Source organism: Caloenas nicobarica, chromosome Z, assembly GCF_036013445.1.
Source record: "Caloenas nicobarica isolate bCalNic1 chromosome Z, bCalNic1.hap1, whole genome shotgun sequence".
Lineage (NCBI taxonomy): Eukaryota > Metazoa > Chordata > Aves > Columbiformes > Columbidae > Caloenas > Caloenas nicobarica.
The window spans coordinates 9,806,448-9,824,846 of NC_088284.1; the positions used below are offsets into that span (position 1 = coordinate 9,806,448).

Below are 18,399 nucleotides of genomic sequence, written 5' to 3' on the forward strand. Positions count from 1 at the left end.
GACAGGCTCTCCAAGCAGAACCTCTGCCTATCCATGCACAAGTGTTGTGAGGAGCGGCTGAGGAAACTGGGGCTGTTCCTGGAGAAAAGGGGAGACCTTATCGCTGTCTGCAACTACCTGAAAGGAGGCTGTAGCATGCAGGGTGTTGCTGTCTTCTCCCAAGTAACAAGTGGTAGAATGAGAGGAAATGGCCTCAGGTTTTGCCAGGGGAGGTTTAGATTGGATATTAGGAAAAATTTCTTCCTGGAAAGGGTTGTCAGGCATTGGAACAGGCTGCCCAGGGCAGTGGTGGAGTCGCCATCCCAGGAAGTGTTTAAAAGATACATAGATGAGGTGCTTAGGGACACAGTTTAGTGACAGTGTTAGGTTAATGGTTGTGCTCAATGATCTTGAAGGTCTTTTCCAACCAAAATTGTTCTATGATTCTATGCATGAGATTAAGCTGGAGTCTGAGCCACACAGGCATCCTCCCCGTGCCCCCCTGATTCTCATGGCCCTGCTGCAACTGATGGTGGCACCTGAGCATCGTGGGGGAGCCCGGCAGGATGGCCACAGGCAGCCCCCATGCTGGTGCCCTGCCTGGTGCCATCTCCAGTGGTCCAGGTCTCCTGTGGTTGCTGAGCTTCTCCCTGCTTGGTGGCCAGGGAAGCAGCTGTGATGTACTGAGGCAGAGGGCTGTGAAACCGATGTGGTCCAAATGGCATTGCCTTTCTTGCCCCTCTGAGTGTTCCTAAAAGAGAAGTTTTGGTGGTTTTGGCGGAAGCAGAGTCACGAGAACTAGGACTGGAAAAGAAATTAAAATGTCTCATCCTCTTCACCCCCATCCCTAGGCAGGATAAAGCCCTCCCAAAGTAATTCTCCGTGAGCCCTTACCCTAATATGCTCCTAAAAATCCTGTTCTCCTCTTTACGTCTCTTCACTGCCCTATCTGGGCAGTGGATGCTGTGCAATGTGGGACAGGGAGCAGCAGGCCCTAGGTACTGGGGTGTCCATGCTACAGGGATGGCTGCCCAGACATGTCCAGACCTGCAGTGCTGATGCTCCTCCAGCTATGAAGGACTGATGTGGACCAAGAAATTCCGTTCCAACCAAGGCAAAGCAGGGAGCTGGAAACAGCACTTTTGCCACCAGCCAAAGACAGATGACAGCCGGTGCTGTGACAAGACTGCCCATCCTCAACGAACAGGAAAAATGGAAGAGAGTAGACTTCAAGAACACATCAAAAAACAATTTGCTGGTTACATGTGGCAGTTACTGGACCAGAAAACCAAATAAACGAATCCTTGAAGTGCAGCCAGCAGTCAGTCTTCACCTTGGATGTGCTGCATGTGCCAGTCCAGAGCGCCTGGAAGTGCCAAAATACAAGAAAAGGAGCTCCACTGCTATCCCAGATTTTCCCTTTCTACCCCAAATCCTGGAAAATACCAAACAATACAGGGTGGCAGCACTGAACAGAGCAGCAACATTACTATAATTTGGAGCAGGGACCGTCCTGCCACGTCTGTATCTGTCTGCCACAGTCTGTATCTGAAGCTTGTACTTGTTGGTGCATTGCAAAAGTTGATAACAAGGCAAGGAGCTTAGCAGGAAAGCCATGGAGTTTCACTCGCTTGGGTGCCTTTAAATGGAAATTGTTATGTTAGTGGAAGATACACTCCTTAAAAATGAAGGTGACCTCCAGCCTGCAGGGTCCAGGGCAGCAATTAAGCTGCATTTTCCAAGTTCCTTGCCTTCCCTCCTGCAGGGGTTCAGGGCATTGTCCTGTAACATCTGCATCCCACCCATGCCCTGCCTGGCTTCCCAAACATCTGGTCCTCCGTCCAGCACACAAGGGCAACTCCCCTGGGAAGCACACCCAGCTGCAAGCCCTGGGCATCCCAGCACCAGCACAAGCCGGATCCAGCCCAGGGGTTTGAACTCAGCCTGGGTTGGAGAAGCGGTGAGCGGAGCCAGCACTGCCCAGGGCCAGCTGTTAGCATGGGTGCAATATCAAATTCTTCTTGCAAGAGTGCTTGGAGGGGTGCAGGGTGCCCGGACACGTCCCAGCGGGTGCGGTGGGAGGTGAGACCCCCCCGGCAGCACCTGGCAGATGCTCTAACAGCCTCCGGGATGGCATTTGGGGAAGGGGTGATGGGCCAGTGCTGATAGGAAGGGCTGTGTCCTGCACCCCTGAGCCAGCCCCCTCCCATAAGTACTTAAGTATCTAGAGGTCTTAAAAACTCCACATTCTATGCAGTGATGAAATTCTCCTCCAGATTTGGTACGGCCACCGTGCATAAGAAGCATAGGCACAGTGGTGGCTGAGTGTTAAAGCAGGCAGTCAGCAGGCTTAGCAGTGTCATTATGGGATGAACTCAGCTGCCGCAGATCAGCAGCCACCTACCCCGGACCTTATGCCATCCCAGTGTTTCGAATTAAAACAAGTGCACTGCCTTAGTGTATTTTTCTAGGCAGTTTTGCCCCAGGCTGCCTGCTGTCCTTGCAGAAGCTTCTGTTCTTGCAGAGCATAGTAAAAAATATTTTTTTTACACTGAGGGTGGTGAAACACTGGCCCAGGTTGCCCAGAGAGGTGATAGTTGCCACATCCCTGGAGACATCCCAGGCCAAGCTGGACGGGGCTCTGAGCAACCTGATCTGGTTGAAGGTGTTCCTACTCATGGCAGGGCGGTTGGAATAGATGACCTTTGAAGGTCCTTTCCAACCCAACTATTCTATGATTCTACAATTTCAGTGTCTCTTCTGGCTCTCGTCTCTGCAGCTGCAAGCCCAGGGCTGTGTCCCGTTGTGGTGGATGCTGGCACTGTGGATCTAACACACAGTACCTTCCCTGGGGTTCTCTACCAGCCTCAGCTGGGCTGAGGTCTCGTCTTGGAATTCGTGCTGGGTTTCTCTCTGCTAGATGGAATGGGGTGGAAAACCTATGGCCTGGGAGAAAGCTATTGCATCAGCTTGCTGGAAGAATGCTGTGTGGGATCATTGCAACGTATGCATGCATCCTGCTAAAACTGAGAGATGGTGTCAGCCAGCAACTGCATACTTCTCCTAAAATCCCTACGCTGTGGATGTCGGATCCCGCCTTGTGTTTTCTCCTTAGCTTAGAGAAAACCATTGCACCTTCCGCATGGAGGTTAAAGGATGGAGCAGCCCGGAGCCAAGGCCAGAGTGGCACGGAGCCAGCAGCTCTCCCTCCTGGTGCCGGCTGAGCCAGGAGCAGACCCGCTGCCGGGTCAGACCACCCACCCAGCCTGGGCAAATACAAAAAGCCCCCGGGGAAGGAGTGATCTGCTTTGGGTTTTGCTTCCTCTTTCCTTTCTCCCTTCCTGGAGTCCCCAGCAGAAAATCCCTTCCCCAGCCGCTCAGAAGATGGGCTCTAATTGAGTGGAAAATGACTGGTACTTTTCTTTTGCTATCCCGAGCCTGTGCCCTGCTGGCAGTCGTGCCGTGCGGGCTATTAGCAGCCAGCTGCGAGGGGTCACTCTGCATTGCCATTTTCAATGATGTCTTGAAGAGGTTTTCCAGCCCTCTGGCCCCCACCTCTCATCCATAGGAAACCCAGTTTACCTTCCTCCCCACCTCGCTCCTGGAAATTGTTTTCATAATGATGTCTTCTGCAAATGTATCGATATTAATGAAGGTGAGCATGAGGTGGGCAAGGCTCTGCAAAGTCCTGCAGACATCAGGGCCCCAGCCCCAAGGCAGGAGGAGGTGGAAGAGGGGCTGGAGAAGCTGGAAGAGAAGGCTTGGAGGCAGCAGAAGGTGCCAGGGAGGGGCAAGATAAACTGATGTGTCAGGAACTGCCACCTCCCTCGTGATGGATGGGACAGCGTGGGGACATTCGTGGCCCTCCAGGACACATCCCCACATTCCTCACTTGTGGTTCAGCCCAAGAACCAGGTAGCTGGTGTGTTCATCCCACAGGAAAGCGGGGACATCACTGCTGTACAGCTATGCCAGCATCCCACCTTTCTCCTCATGCAAGCCCGGGGCAAATCAGCAGAAGAATATGCACAGCATTAAAAGGAGCAAGGCAGCCTTGGACGAGGCCTCGCAGGCATGGGTGCATTCCTCCAAATTTGCCACCCCTCCCTCGTATGACCTTGAGAAGATTGTTTGATCCTCCCAGCTCTAGGTCTGGAGCAGAGCATCTTGGAGGGGCTGCTTGAGGACAAACATGCCCATGTCTGTACAAAATTCAGAACACGGGTATACAGTTGCCTAGGCAGAAGGTCAGTTCAATTCATACTACTTAGGGAGACAGAATTAAATTACCTAGACTGACATTTGGCTAAGACATGGAGTTTAATATCCCTCTGCTCATGGAAAATGCCAGGGGATATTTAACGGCCACAAGGGATCCATTTTAGCACTCGTTGGAGAGATGGGATGGGCCCCTCCATGCTGCAGGGTCTCAGCTGCCTTTCTGAACCACAGGCTTCATTTCAAGATGTGTCTAACAACAGCCAGGGGTGATGGATAGCTAAATACTTGCGGTTAAGTGTAAGCGTGCAGAGCCTTTACGAAAAGCCGCTCTCCACGACTCTTCTTGCACGCCGAGCCCTCGCTTGGATACAGCAGCCGAAAACCAAGTGGGAAGAGCTGTGAGCTGCCTCCTGGCCAAATCCCTTTCTCAGGAATGTCTGGAGATGCTCCCTCAGCTCTGCAGGATAATATTACATCTGGTTTTGTAGCCACTTAACCAGTACTCAGCCTAATGCCCATCGTCCATTATTATTATTACTATTATTGCTTTTATTACGTTACTGCCTGCAGGCCCTTGCTGAGGACAGGGCTCTATTATGATGGCTGATCTACAGCCAGACAGCCCCTGCCTCACCATTAACAGGCTCAATGGAGGCAGACAAAGGCTGGCGAAGAAGCAGAGCTCATCCTGGTGTGAGAAGCAGGGATGTGGGAGGCTGCCCAGGATAAAGGACTCCTTCAAGAAATTGGGAAGCTGGACACAGCCTGTCCCCCCCAGCTCCTCAGCTGGTCCCTGCAGGACCAGCCCTGATGTTTACCATAATGAGCACAGTGTGAGGAGGTCTGTCCTAAAAGATGTAAGTCTGTCCTGGCAGGACCGGCTGCCACAGGTGTGGTCCCCTCTTCTGGCTCTTGCATTCCCATCATCTTGGAGGGAGGTGGCAGGAGCAGCTTTGTGCCGTTGGAAGGGCTGGCACTGCTGCGCTTTCTAGCCTGATCAGGAGTCCAACGGATGGGAGGACACATGAGGACACAGCAGGGACTGCTGGTTTTCCCATTAAGACATCAGAAGGCTCTCCAGCGACGGGACCACAGTCCCCTTGGATGGCTGGGCGCTGCTGTGCTTGCTCAGAGCCAGGGCAGCCCTCCCTTGCACCCCAGGGACAGTCTCCAACCCACAGGAGTTGGACCAGGGGTAACATCCCTGCAAAACAGGCAGGTGACTCCCACCTCAGCATCAGGGCACCTATATTTTTTTTGTTTTCCTCCAACTCACAACAGTGGCATCTTTCATCGCTGCCCAAGCAGATGTGCCCTGCCTAGCACAACTACATTTAAGTATCTCTCTGCTGTGGCTCCAGGCTGGCAATGCCAAAAAGCAGAGCCAGCCTCCCTATGTTACCCCAGCGGCTATCCCATCGTACCCATCCTCAGCCCAACACTTTCCTTCCCACTGCAGAGCCACAGTTCAGAGTCATCTGTGTTCATTCAGCCAAACAGACTTTTGTTTTGCAAACCGACCTCACTGAGCCAGCGCTGGATTTATACTTTTCCGTTTGCATTTGGACTCCAAGTCCCTGTCGATGGAAGCTGATGTCCAGCCTGAGCCCGGGAATTCGAAGCAAGCAGAGGAATTGCACAGCCATCTGGAGTATCTCAGCGCAGCCACAGAAAGTTGTCCCTCCAGCTGAGGATAAAGCTGTAAATAGAAAATTGTGTCCTATCCTGCTGCAGAGAGGGATGGAGAGGTGGCACTGGGCACCCATGGTCAGGCCTATGGATGCTTGCTCACCAGCCACTCCCCCAGCATCCTCCAAGCACCAGGTGCAGTGGGGATGCAGGAAGCTTTCCATCCCTCCTTGCACCCACCAGGGCAGAGGGAAGGGGCTGGGAGGAAGGAGAGGCTGCCAGGGTGGTGGTGAAGATGATGGTGAAGGAAGACTGCAGCAGGGTGTGTGCCAGGGTGCTGAGTGGGAGGGCTCTGGAGAGGAAGGTGGATGTGGGCTACATCTCAGGGGAAACAGGACCAATTCTGGGTCTCACAGTTGTGGCTGGACTGTGGTTTAATTTCAGCTTTGCTATTGTAAATTGGGACTTTGAGCTCTTGGGAGCTTAGCAAACCCTTGGTGAGGAGCAAGGCTCGCTCTGCAATGGGCAATGCCATTCATCACAGCCTGTGATTTGCTCCCAGCACTCTAAAAGTAGCTGCAACTTCCACCAACATTGCATAGCTCTCAGACAATTAATATTCACTAGAAATACTTGTCAGGAAGCAAGAAAATATCTCCATATCCCAAAAGCAGAACAGAGCTGAGAGAGGGAGACCTGGGGTGGAAGGTGACCATGTCAATCCTTCACAGTCTTGGCAAATATGATGTGCCAACCCTTTGAATCCCCAAAGCCCTAGCTCTAAACCCAAGGGCCAAACTCTGCCATGTTACTGCAAGGCAAGTGGGGTCGAATGTGGAACAGACTCCCAGAAATCAGGAGGTGCAAGGGAAGTGCAGGATTTGGGCTTGGTGGCCTCCTCGCCCTGACCCAAGCAGCCCTGGGGAGGAGGGATGCTCTCTGTCCTGGCCAGGTTGTCTCCAAGTGTCTCCTGCACTGGCATCTCCTTGACAGTGATTCTTTTGCACCAGGACAGCCGTAGCACTGATCAGGACAGGAAAAGGTGATTTGCATCTAATCAGTTTGGGAAAAGGACGTTCTTTGTGTTGCCTGCACCCCTTGGAAAGCACAGAGCGCAAAGCCCAGCTGGCTGTGCTGAGGGGTATAAAGAACAATGCCACATCCAAAGCTTTACCAGCAACCCTCTTCTCTTCCAGTAAAGCCAGACCCTCCGGAGAGCGTGGTGGCCAAACCTGTGCCCAACAACCCTCGGAGGTTGGAAGTGTCATGGCAAAACCCCTCGTCCTGGCCTGACCCCGAGTCTTTCCCACTCAAGTTCTTCCTGCGATATCGGCCCCTCATCCTGGACCAGTGGCAGCACGTAAGTGATGCTGAGCTGGCTGGGGCAGGAGGGACTGGGGGGAGCTGGTGGCTGGGAACAAGTGATCAGGGACCAAAAAACATGTCTATTTACAGCTCAGGCAACCCAGAGCCTTCTCCTATCCTTCTATGTCTCTCCTGCCTTCTCTCTTCCTCTCTGCCTTTCTTTTAACTCATTCTGCCTACAAATAGCTCTGCAGGCTCTCTCCACTCCGCATTGTCACCCGCGGCCCCTATCTACTTTCGATACGTATGTTCTATATAAAACCTGCCAGCGAGATGTAAAAGGCATTTAAAGTATAAATGTCACCATGTTTAAATGCGCCTCTGCCACATTTAGATTTTGAACTGAAGATAAAATACCGCTCACCATAACTGAGCATAGTCACGGAGCGATTGCCACGATGTTATCGTATTTCTTACTTTTATTTCTTGTTTCTTTAAAAAAAAAAAATAGTCAGTGAAATCTTGGCAGCCCAGAGGACAGATTTCATTTGTTAGCTGCAGATAGATAACGAACAGGCTTTTTTTTTTTTTTCCTCCGTGTGCTGTTTGCATGCTCGGCAATCTGCTGCTCAAGGAGAGGTGCTGCTATGCTGGTGTGGCTCATCCAGCATCTCCTCTGCACCGACCTGGGCTGGTCGAAAGCCAGCATTAATAAAGCATTTTGCCTCCTCCCAGAAAGACAAATAGGAGGCAGCAATCGGTCCCCAGGGAGCTCACCTGCACCATGGAGCCAAGCAGGATTTTCTGCTGGCCAGTTCTTCTTGGGAAGAGAAATGGCTCACAGAGGGGACGGGAGGCTTTACTCATGTCGCTGCAAGATGTCGGTGTCTCAGCAACTTTTTCTTTTTGCGTTGGTTGGGTTTTTTGATGAGGCAGTGCCACAGGATGTGTTTTGGATGGAAGCGTTTGCTGATGGCTTTGAAAATCAGAGGAGGGTTGGGAGAGAGTTTTCCTGCTTGTTTCTCTTTGCCCTTCACTTCCCTCCTGAGGGTTAAGAAAGCAGAGATGGAGTTTGGGTATCAGTTTGCTTTGGATTTTTTTTTTTTTTTCATTTGGGGGGTAAATGCACAAATTGTACAAGCTGTGCAAAAAGGGGAAGAATTAATGGGAAATACCAAACACAAGATCAGTTTTTTCAAGATGTGAAACTGTTGTGCAAAGAGCTAATTTTTTTACGCTGCCACAGCTGGATCCAGCCAGGCACTCTGCAAATGCAGAGGTCTGCACCTAAAAATGTCAGGAGACCCAGCGAGCTGCCTCCCCCCTTGACACCCTCTGGGTGGCTGTTCTTTTCGTCACTGGGTATTAGGTATCATATTGGCAGGGCTGTGCCATGCCAGTCTCTCTCCCCATGGGCCCTCTGAGGGTACGGTGTGGCTGCTCCATCAGTGCTCTTGGGCAGGCAGCATTAAGATGTTGGGGACACCATTGGCAGGGCTACGCTGGCTTGAAAAGGCAGTTCCATGGCAGTAAAAATTTGTTTTCTCCTATTTAATGATGCCCAGAGTTGTGGAGAAAGCTGGGGGTACCAGCCTCCATGGTGGGTGCAAGGAGGGCTGGGAAGGGCTCATCTCCTGGCACCCCAGGAGGGCACAGCAGTCCCAAGTACCCCTTTTAACCGATATCCCCTTGCAAGAGGCGAGTTCGCCATCACTGGCTGATGGAGAAGTGTGTTTGGGGAATAATTTGCTCAGTGAGTGCATGCAAGCATTCAATGAGCAAGGTACCAGCCTTGTTTCCTGACTCTCTGTCCTGCTGGCTGGGTAATGAAAAATCTGATTTGCGGATGATTTGAGGAAAACTGCCACTATTCATCAGATGAATTATTTGCAAAGCCTAATTCAATCAGCTCCCAAACACCAGAGGATGGCAGCGCTGCAGCAGCTGGACCCGCTCTCACCCCAGACCCCCTTTGCATGCTCAGCCTGCCCAGTCCAGCCGGGCACCCTGAAAATGCAGGGATCCGCACCCGAAAATGAACCCATCTGATGCCAGCACACTGAGAGCATGCCCAAGCCATGTTGAGCTCTACTTTGCTTGACATAATTGTTTGTTGGCATTTTGGGGGTTGTCCCCGTCACCCCACATCCAGCCAGGGGAGAGGAGGACGTGGTTTGGTGGGGTTCAGCCTAGTTCAGCCATACAGCAAATCCTACAGGGGTGGTGTTTGATCTCTCCTCAAAGGGACAAGTGTCCTGAGAAAGGATGCAGTGGTCACGCACGCCACCCTTAGAATTGTAGAATAGAATCATAGAATAGTTTGAGTTGAAAAGTCATCGAGTCCAACACCCTCCATTAAGACACTCTTGCATGGGGGTACCTTAATTCTTGCTGAAGTGAAGGTCTCATGCCACAGGCTGACCCCCATCTTGGTTCTTGCTGTCCCCACTGGCTGCTGACATGGCAAAGCCATTGCACACAACCTGCTTGTTGGTAACGGGGCAGCCTGGGAGACTGTCAGGGAGAGCAGAATTTTTCTGCTAGCAGCCAGGAGTTGCTGGGTGTCCTCAAGTGCTGGCACATCCCTGTGTGCCCAGGGTCCCCACGCTGAGCCTCATCCCTACCTTCTCATGGCAACATGCCCATGGACCAGCTGTGGGTTTTAAGCATCTCCTGCTATCCCCTTGGCAGCCCTTCGGGAAGCCAGGAATCCCTGTGGGATCAAACCCACAAGGGAGCACCAGGCACTGCCCAGAGCCACAAATATTCATGCAGGCCACACTCACATGAGACGTTTCTTGGCAGAAGCAGCAGCTCCCCTTTCTCCCTTCCACCTCCCATTATCTTTGCAGGGTCTGATTTATGCACAGCACCTCGGCAGGCAGGACCGAATGAGCGCTAATAGGATCAGATGGATGTTGAGCTGTCGAATACCATCGGGCCTGATTCAATCAGCGTCTACTTTCTCCCAGGCTCTTCCTTTCAGGATTTTAATAATGCCAGGGCTTGGCACCAGAAGATGAAGCTATCCGTGGTGGGAGCAATGGATCTTATCGAGACCACCCCTGTGCGAGCTGGGCATAAAAGCAGTTTCTCCCCCAGAGGCAGATGGGCAATGTTTGGCCCAAGCACTCCCCGCCCATCAAGAAATATCTGGGGCTGACTCAGAGCCAGGGGGACACCCTCATACCTTTCCCAGCACTTTGCAAAGGTGTGTTTGAGCCCCATTATGCCATTTGCACTCCCTTTTGCCTGCTCAGCAGTGCCTTTCCACTCAGGCCACTTAGCAGCTCTCGTGTTGCAGTTTGCTCTGGGAATTACGGTGATGTGCTCTGAGAATTATTATCATGGAGAGGCGGTGATGATGAGTTTCCACATGAGCGCGCGGTGGGGCGTGCACGTGTGCCGGGTGTTCTTTGCACCTTTGTGTCGCTTTGCAGCGGTGCCCTCACACCTGACCACAGGCATTTCCCGGCTGCTCAGGATGCAGACGTGTCACATCATGTCACATCGGGTGGCCACCAACTTCCCACCACCCCACCAGCAGCAAGCTCACTCTGAAACTCAAGCAACTTTAAAGTCACACTCCTCCCTTTCTGGAAGAGGGGCTGTGGCGGTTTCTCTGCTGCCAGAAGAGAGATGGGATATTTGTAGCCTAAGCAGGTTTTTTATTCTCTTCTTTTGGCAGAATCTCCCCTTCTGTCTCCTAAATATAAAACATTAAATGTTTAGGGTATCCTTTATTTTTCTCCTGCTTTTAAGTTTGTAATTCAAGCCAGATTAGCGTGGTTTCCTCTTCTGTTTTATAGCCCCATCCTGGCCCCAAGTGAGCTCTCCTAATGCTCTCAGATGTTCCTCTAATGGCTTACCTAGGCTGGAACTGGATACCCTTTCCTAATGGATTGCTAATAGCCTGTTTCTGGTTTTACAGGCTCCTTCAGTTAACTTGCAACAGCAGCGGTCGTTGCGCGCACACATGCGATCTCCCTGCGAGCACGTCTGCGCACTCACCCCCGGGATGCAGGCAGGTGGCCAGGCACTGTCCCCAGCATCTTTGGGGAGCCCAGGGCAGCTCTGGCATCCAATTCGCTCCCACTCCATTGCATTTGCTGCAGGAGGATATCCCCTTTTTTCCCAGTTTTTGGGGGAAGAGCTCGTGCTGAGAATTGACCAGCTCAGTGCGTGTCCCAGGAATGTGGCAAAGCTCAGAAGGTATTTTCTTAAGCAGCAGCAGAGCTGGCAGCCAGGCTGAGAGAGGATTTCCTCTGGTGCTTTGCCAGCAATTTGCAGATGCCGTCATGAAGTCTAATTGAACCCATTGGCTGCGCTGACAACATGAAATGTTAATGAACCGTGAGGCGGGCTGCGTCTCAGATCTTGAAATTTGCAGTAAAAGGTCATGAGATATTTAAAGCTAATAATGTGGTTGGGTTTTCTCCTTCCTCTTCTGTTTTGGAAGCATTAGAGCCATGTCCGTGAGCATTTGCAAAGGCTGGAAATGCCCTTCTTTGGAAGAGCAAGCAGAGGTGCTCCTGCCATCCTGGGATTTTAGGAGCTGAGGTCACAGAGCCTCCAGTGCAGGTGTCTATGCCGGCTCTGCTGAGCAGCCCAGACCCAGGCAGATGATGGGGATTTGGGGACAGGAATGGGCAATTTGGCGGTATTGCCAAATATTTAGTGGTTGAGTTTGTTGGTGTGAGGAGGGCATGGTGCTCTGCGGTGTCAGGGGTGGTAGCCAGATTGGGCTCAGGCTCGTCTCCTGAGGCAAAGAAACATTTTTGGGTTAAATAGGTGAATCTCATGGGCTGTCTCTGGAAGCTCCTGCCTTGGAACAGCCTGAAATAACCTGAACGTATGTGCTAATGCATATCCTGCCTGCAACGGGCAAGGGTGAGGGATGGAGCTGGGGAAGGCAAGTAGTGCCACTGCCTGCCGCAGCCGCGTTCCCCCAGTGTGGTGGCAATGTCACTTTGTGGTGGGCGTGCTTCTTTGTGCCCATTTGCATCCCCCGCCCCGTGCCTCTGCCGCTTTGCCTACGCTCCCCCTCTTCGCAAGGTAACCTTGGCAGGGAGGTCACCCTGAGCGAGCTGGGTTACAGCTTCACGCCTGGTAGCTTTTATTGTGGCGCTTTTCTCCCTTCCCCTCCCAGCTGTAAAGTCAGTGATTAAGAAGGAAAAAGAGAAGGAAAATTTAAAAAAAAAAATTAATGGGTGGGAGCAAAATGATGAGGCTATAACAGTGTCACTCACAGCTCGGCATGGGACAGGCAGGGCTGGAGCAGACAGTGCCTCAGAGGAGGATAGAGGTGGGAAATGCTCAGAAATCACCTTTTTCTGTCCCCTTCAGGGATGGAGCAGGGGTTGGGACCCTTGGTTAGCACTGCCTGGGTGCTCTCAGCCCACTTGGGAGCTGCTAGTGACCTAAAAGTGCTGAGGACCTGGCAGGATCAGGCCTCCAGAAGCAACCCTGGTGGTACCACTGAGCGGTACCAGCCTACCTGTGCTCATCTGCACAGCTTCACACAGGCACGATGGTGCCAGCAAGCTCAGCTTGCCCTACCTGCCCGCAGACCACGACAGGCTGGTGCCCATGCCCATTCACAGGCTGCACCCATTTGCTTTCACCCCCATCCCACTCCATCAGCGTGGTAAATGCATCTGCGGGCAGCAGGTGCCAGCGCTGGGCAGCGTCAGAGCTGGTGCTGAGTGCCCTGAGCATCCCTGATCCCAGCCTCCCCACAGCCACAAGCGAAAGCGAGCTCTGCCAGTTGTCACTTGGCAGTGCATCCAGAGAAAGAGTCCTGTTATTAACGAGCTTACAGCTCCGCTTTCAAAGATGCTCTTTATTTTAAGCCAGGAGAGAGCCGTTCAGCCGCATCTGGTGTGACACAACCCAGGCTGCAGAGGAGCTCTGCGATAACTTGTCCTCCCAGACTGGCAGCAGGGCTGAGCTACTCACAGCAGCGGCACAGCAGCCTTTTTGTGGGGGCTGACAGCAAGGACAGCAGCTCAGACCCTGCTGGGCTCCTCCGCTACCCAGCTGCAGAGAATAAGGGGGATTCATTCACTCTTCCCAAACTTTAGTTATTCCAGAGTCTGGGCAGAAAATTTTGTCTGGGTTTAGCCCAACTGATTCCTGCGGCGCTGCGGAAGGAGGAGGTATTTGAGGGCTCGTTTATTGGTAATGAATGTCAGATCTATTTGCTCACCAGACGTGGCTTTGAAAGGGAAAAAAAAGCAAAACATTTCTTTTCTGCTTGGCGATAGCTTTTTGTGGGCTGCAGCAGCTGTTTGCAGCAACCCTCCTGCACTTCCCAGCCATGGGGTGGCTTGCTTGGGGGGTACTCCTGCTTTTCATTTAGCCTATTCCACCCAGGGCAGGTGGGAGCCTGCCAGGATTCCCCTGCAATTGCAGAGACTGAAGGCACCTGAAACAGCAGCTACTTGTGTATCATCAGTCCCTGCAAAACTCATTGCAGCCAGGTGGCAGGAGCTGGTCACTTGTTGCAGGGAAAGGCAGCTGTGGAATCGAGCTCACTGGGGTGCCCTGTCCCTCTCCCAGTTCCCATCTCCCCCATTATCCAGGATCCCGGGCATCATCCAGAGGCTGAAGAGGCTGCAAGGAGGTGAGATGCATGTCAGACCCAGGCTGTGCTCTTGCAAGGGGTTTCATTCTGCGTTCCCTGGCTTGCAGTGGGAGGCACAGGCTGTGTGAGCAGATCAGCTTCACCCTGCAATAGCTGGGGTGCTCCTTTTATTTTGGGGAGGGCAGGCTCGTCCAGACTCAGTACAACACCTGGGACAGGCGTGTGGTCTCTGTCCTGGCATGCACAGAGGTGGTGCATCCCTGCCATGGGACGGAGGGGTACCAGCCCCCCATCTCCACATTGCCAGCTTACTGACAGCAGAGCACCCCCTTCCCACACCGGCAGCTGAGCTGGGGAGCAGGAGGTGTCAAGGAATGGAAGGCAGAGCCTCTGGTGCCATGGCGGAGACGGCAAACACATTTTCATGTGGGATGCAGAGGAGGAGGCATCTGATCTCCCTCCGCCTTTTTCCAACACACACCAGCCCGCAGCCCAGCTGCTGGTGCAGGGAGGGTTGGGGTTTTTTTCCCCGCCCCACATCACCTTCCAAAGGCCGTCTGGGATTCAGACCTGCCCATGCATCACTCTGTTTGCAAGTAATTGCTACCTGGTCGCGCTGGACCAGGAGCAGAGCCCAGGTGAGAACAGAGCACAGTGATCATTTTTACTGCCCAGGCACCCTGGCAGGGTGGGCGGAGGGCAATGAGAGCAGGGAGACCCCAGGATGGGAGGTGAATGGCTCCCTTAACTCCTGCTGTGACAAACACTGCAAGGCAATGCCACCAGTCTGTGGGCAGGGACGGGGATGAGGGCACAGATGGATGTCCCCTGTTGGGGTGCATGGTGTGAGTAGTTCGCATGGAAGTCCCCAGACCAGCAGAACATGTGCAGGGGGGACCAGCATGGACAGGGGGAAAGCCAAGTGCTGGGAAATCTGCCCTTTCACCCTTTCTGGGTGTCTGTCCCCATCCCATCTATGTGGCACTGGCCCCTGGGCTCCTCCTGGTGCTGGTGACTGTGGGGGAGCACTGGCAGCCCTATTATCTTTCCAAGAAGGCTGATTGGGATATGTGGCCACAGCAGGGAATGGGATCCCAGATCCCAGTCTATGCTGTCCTCAGCAAGCTGTCAACTGAATTACTGGGTTCAAGGGCTTTTTTTTCCCATTTCTCTCTCTTTCTTTCTTTTTTTTTTCTTTTTTTTCTTTTTTTTTTTTCCCCCCAATGCTAATAGCTCTGCATTGCACTGGCTACTGATCCCTCATTAATCTGGGCAGCTCTTCGCAGCCAGCTGGAGTGACTTTTGGCAGGTGCACAAAGGCAGTCAGCGACGTGCAGACTGCCCCGGCCAAAAAAATTACCATGCGCAGCCTTCCTCCAACTTTTGTCTCTGTGTGGCAGGGACGCGGATTAAGGAATTTCTCCCTCTGCCTTTGATGCTGTGTGTCCATCCATCCCACCATGACCTCCCCAGTGTATCCCCACCCCCAGCTCTCCCTGTCTGTGTCCAGTTGGACCCATTTCACGTGTGCTTTCCCATCTGCTGATGCACTTCTGTGCTGAACTGTGGGCACCCACCCAGGGACTTTCTCACCAGCCGTGGCAATTTCGGACGTGTCCCCCAGCTGCCCAGCTCAGAAGTGCTGTATGCAGAGATTGTATGTGTGGGGAGAGATGGATGCTGTCCTCTATGCCTTCTCTTTTTGTCTGCTGTCTAAAGAGGAGCTTAGGGCAGCATCCTCCCAGGTCCTACAAGGAAGGTCCTCCAGGTCCTCCAGCCTGGGTCCTGGGGGAACATCCACCCCGAGGCAAGGCACAGCCTTGACCCTGTTGTGCCTGCGAAACCCCATCTGCAAACACTCACTTGCAGGCTGGCTGTGGCTGGGGAGAGGCAGGAATGGCCAGGAGGGCTCTTTGGTCTGCAGAAAACACTCAGAGGGTGTCAAAAGACCTAGAGAGACCCATATACCAGATGGATAACCCCAGCATTTTTCTGTGCCTCATGCTTATTCCCTGCTTCCAAGGCACACCTGGGCCAAGCGCAGACCGAGACTGGAGAAACAGGCTTGCTGGGGGCTGACAGCTCACCAAGCAAGTCCCTCTGGTGACCCTGATCCAGCTCAGGCTGTGGTCCTGGGCTGAGTAGGGCTGGAGCTTGGTGGGATCGGTGGGATGAGTCTCAGCCAAGACTCTCCATGGGTTGGAGGATGCACAGCCATGTCCCACAGGAGGGAGCAGCATCCTCTTCATCTTCCTTTCCCCATCCTCCCTTCTGCCCCACCTCGCAGGATTTCAGTTTTCACCTGTTGCCCATAAGTGAAATGGGCCAAAACTCTTCTCTTGACCAGCCCCAGGATGGCAGCAGGCACCCTGCCAGCATAAACTGTGCTGGGAACCTGCGAACTGCTAAAAAGGACCACCCTAAGCCTGACCTCATTACCTGGATGAGAGGCAGCACATGTGACCTCAGGAGTGGCTCTCAGCTTCTTGGGCATGCTGGGACCTCAGGGAAAACCATCACGGAGCCCCATCAAGGTTGCTGGGCTCATGTACCCCCCATTCCAGGCTCCCTCCAGCCAGGCCCTGACCTCGGTCCCCCTTGGTGGGCATGCCAAGAAGCTGTCCCCATGCCAACAGGTTGGACCCAATGGCGAGATCCATGGTTTGGTGGGAAGGTGTCCCCCAGAAAGCAGGGCTGGCCTCGGGCACCAGATGTCCCAGTGCTTTGGCTAGCGGTGGTACAGGGCTTGGGCACATCTCAGCTCGGCACACGCGCCATGGTGGAGCCACCAGCATCTCCTGCTTGCATCACACTGGTGCCATGGGCATCAGCCCTGGACCAGGGGTGTGAGAAGAGGCAGGATTTGGTCTCCCTGCATCCAGCCCCGAATCTGCAGCAGTGAAATGGACACACATCTTTCTCATCACTGCTCCCTCAACAAGGTCTGGTGGCAGCTTTGTGCCTCATGGGTGGCAGAAGGCCCTTTACTCCTCAACAGCTTGAGGGCAGCCGGCCAGGCCTGCCTCCAGATGTGCTCCAGATGTGGGGCTCCTATGGGCTCAGGCTGGGTGGTGTGAGCAGCTGGGAGCACAGAGCCCGAGGGCCATGCTGGGCAGCAGGCTGGATACATCCCTGGGAGAGGGAATAAGGAAGGAAAGGTTTTCGGCTGGAGCAAGGAAGCAAAAGTGTCCCCCTCCCTGGTAGGGATCCCCCAGAGCGGTGTAAAAGCCAGGCACGGGGCTGCAGTTGGCATGCCAAAGGGATTAAATCTGTGCTGGAGTGTTGCGTGTGACGTACTGGGGGGACTGGAAAAGGGCTGGACCTTTCTCAGGGTGAGTTCCTGCTTTTTGGGTACACCTGCAAGCAGCGAGGTGATTATATTAACCTAGCCGGCCACTGGCCAGGCCATCGTGTGTCCCTGGCATGCACACCATCTCTGCGTGTGTAAAGCTGCAGTGCCAGGGAGCCTCGTCCTGCAGGTGCATAGGTCTGGGTGTCCTTGGACACCCTGATGATGCAGCTTTTCTCTCCTTGGGGTTTGGGATGTGATCAATGACCAGGCAGAAGTTTTTGGCTCCATCTTGCTCCTTTCATAGACTGAATGCTTAATAAAACTCAGCTGTTGGTGCTCCCTGTGCCTGACCTTCTCTTGGGTGGCTGAAGAGACATGGAGGAACCCCACCTGGGCTGCAGCATGAAGTTACCCCCACCCATGAAGTGCCACTTGTTCTGCTCAATCACGAGGCCCTGGCTGGGCGCTGGCACTTGCAGATGGGCTGCATCAGACCCACACCCTCCCTTAACCCACCAGCATTGTTATTATCAACATGTGTCTGGAGAGAAGGTGGTTTGTGTCAGCTGGGGCACGGAGGAAGGATGAGGAGTGCCTCACATCCCCCCCATGCCATGCACAGGCAGTGTGGGGGGAATAAATCTGGCAGCGTATTAGTCCTTCGCCTTGGAGACTGGGTTGAGGGTGATCTCCCATGCAGCTTCTGGGGGATGCTGCTGCCCTGGTCTCCTCCATGCCTGCAGGACGCCACGGCCAAGCCTGGCTTCATCCCCAGAAGGTCACTTAGGTGCTGAGCCCTCCTCCTCCGTCACCTGCCTGTGTTTTCTCACCAGTGACTGGGGATGTATTTCTACTGGGCACCTGCCTCCCCCTGTCCTTGAGGCGAGCTCCAGGTAGATCAGAGATCCACACAACGCGTGGACACAGTCTGGGGTTAAACCATTGCACCAGCAGCCACATCCCCAGGAGGACTGCAGGACCTCCCATGGCCCAGGCAGAGGTGACAACAGGACAGAGGGAATTTTTCTAGGAAAGACGGCTGGACTGCCTTTTAATCCTTATCCAAGGGCCCAGCCAGAGGGCTGCAAGCCAATCTGGTGGGATGCCAGCAGGCACAGGAGCAGGGTGGCCAGAGGCATGCTGGTGGGGGAAGCCTCCTCCCAGCAAAGTCAGTGATGCCCAGAAAGCCTGTGCACCCATGCCAGTCGCTGTCATGGACGTCCAGCTCCCATCCACCCTAACATGTCCAAGCAGAGCCTGCCTGCACATCTGCTAGTTTCTGGTGACCTCTAGAGGAAGCAGCTCTGCTCCGGCACCAGAAGTTTGGGAGCAGGACAGGGGTATCACCAGAATTTTGGCTTAGCTGCAGCTGGAGCATCCTCCCCCT

At 53.5% G+C, this 18,399-nt stretch overlaps 1 protein-coding gene across 2 annotated transcripts in view; it reads left to right on the forward strand.

Annotated features, from left to right (window-relative positions):
- CNTFR (ciliary neurotrophic factor receptor) overlaps window positions 1-18,399 on the forward strand; it is a 213,523-nt gene that overhangs the window by 191,918 nt on the left and 3,206 nt on the right. For both annotated transcript variants that reach the window (XM_065657212.1, XM_065657211.1), the window contains exon 7: window positions 7,026-7,189. In XM_065657212.1, coding sequence (XP_065513284.1) covers window positions 7,026-7,189 — 164 coding nt within the window. The remainder of the gene's footprint in view (window positions 1-7,025; window positions 7,190-18,399) is intronic.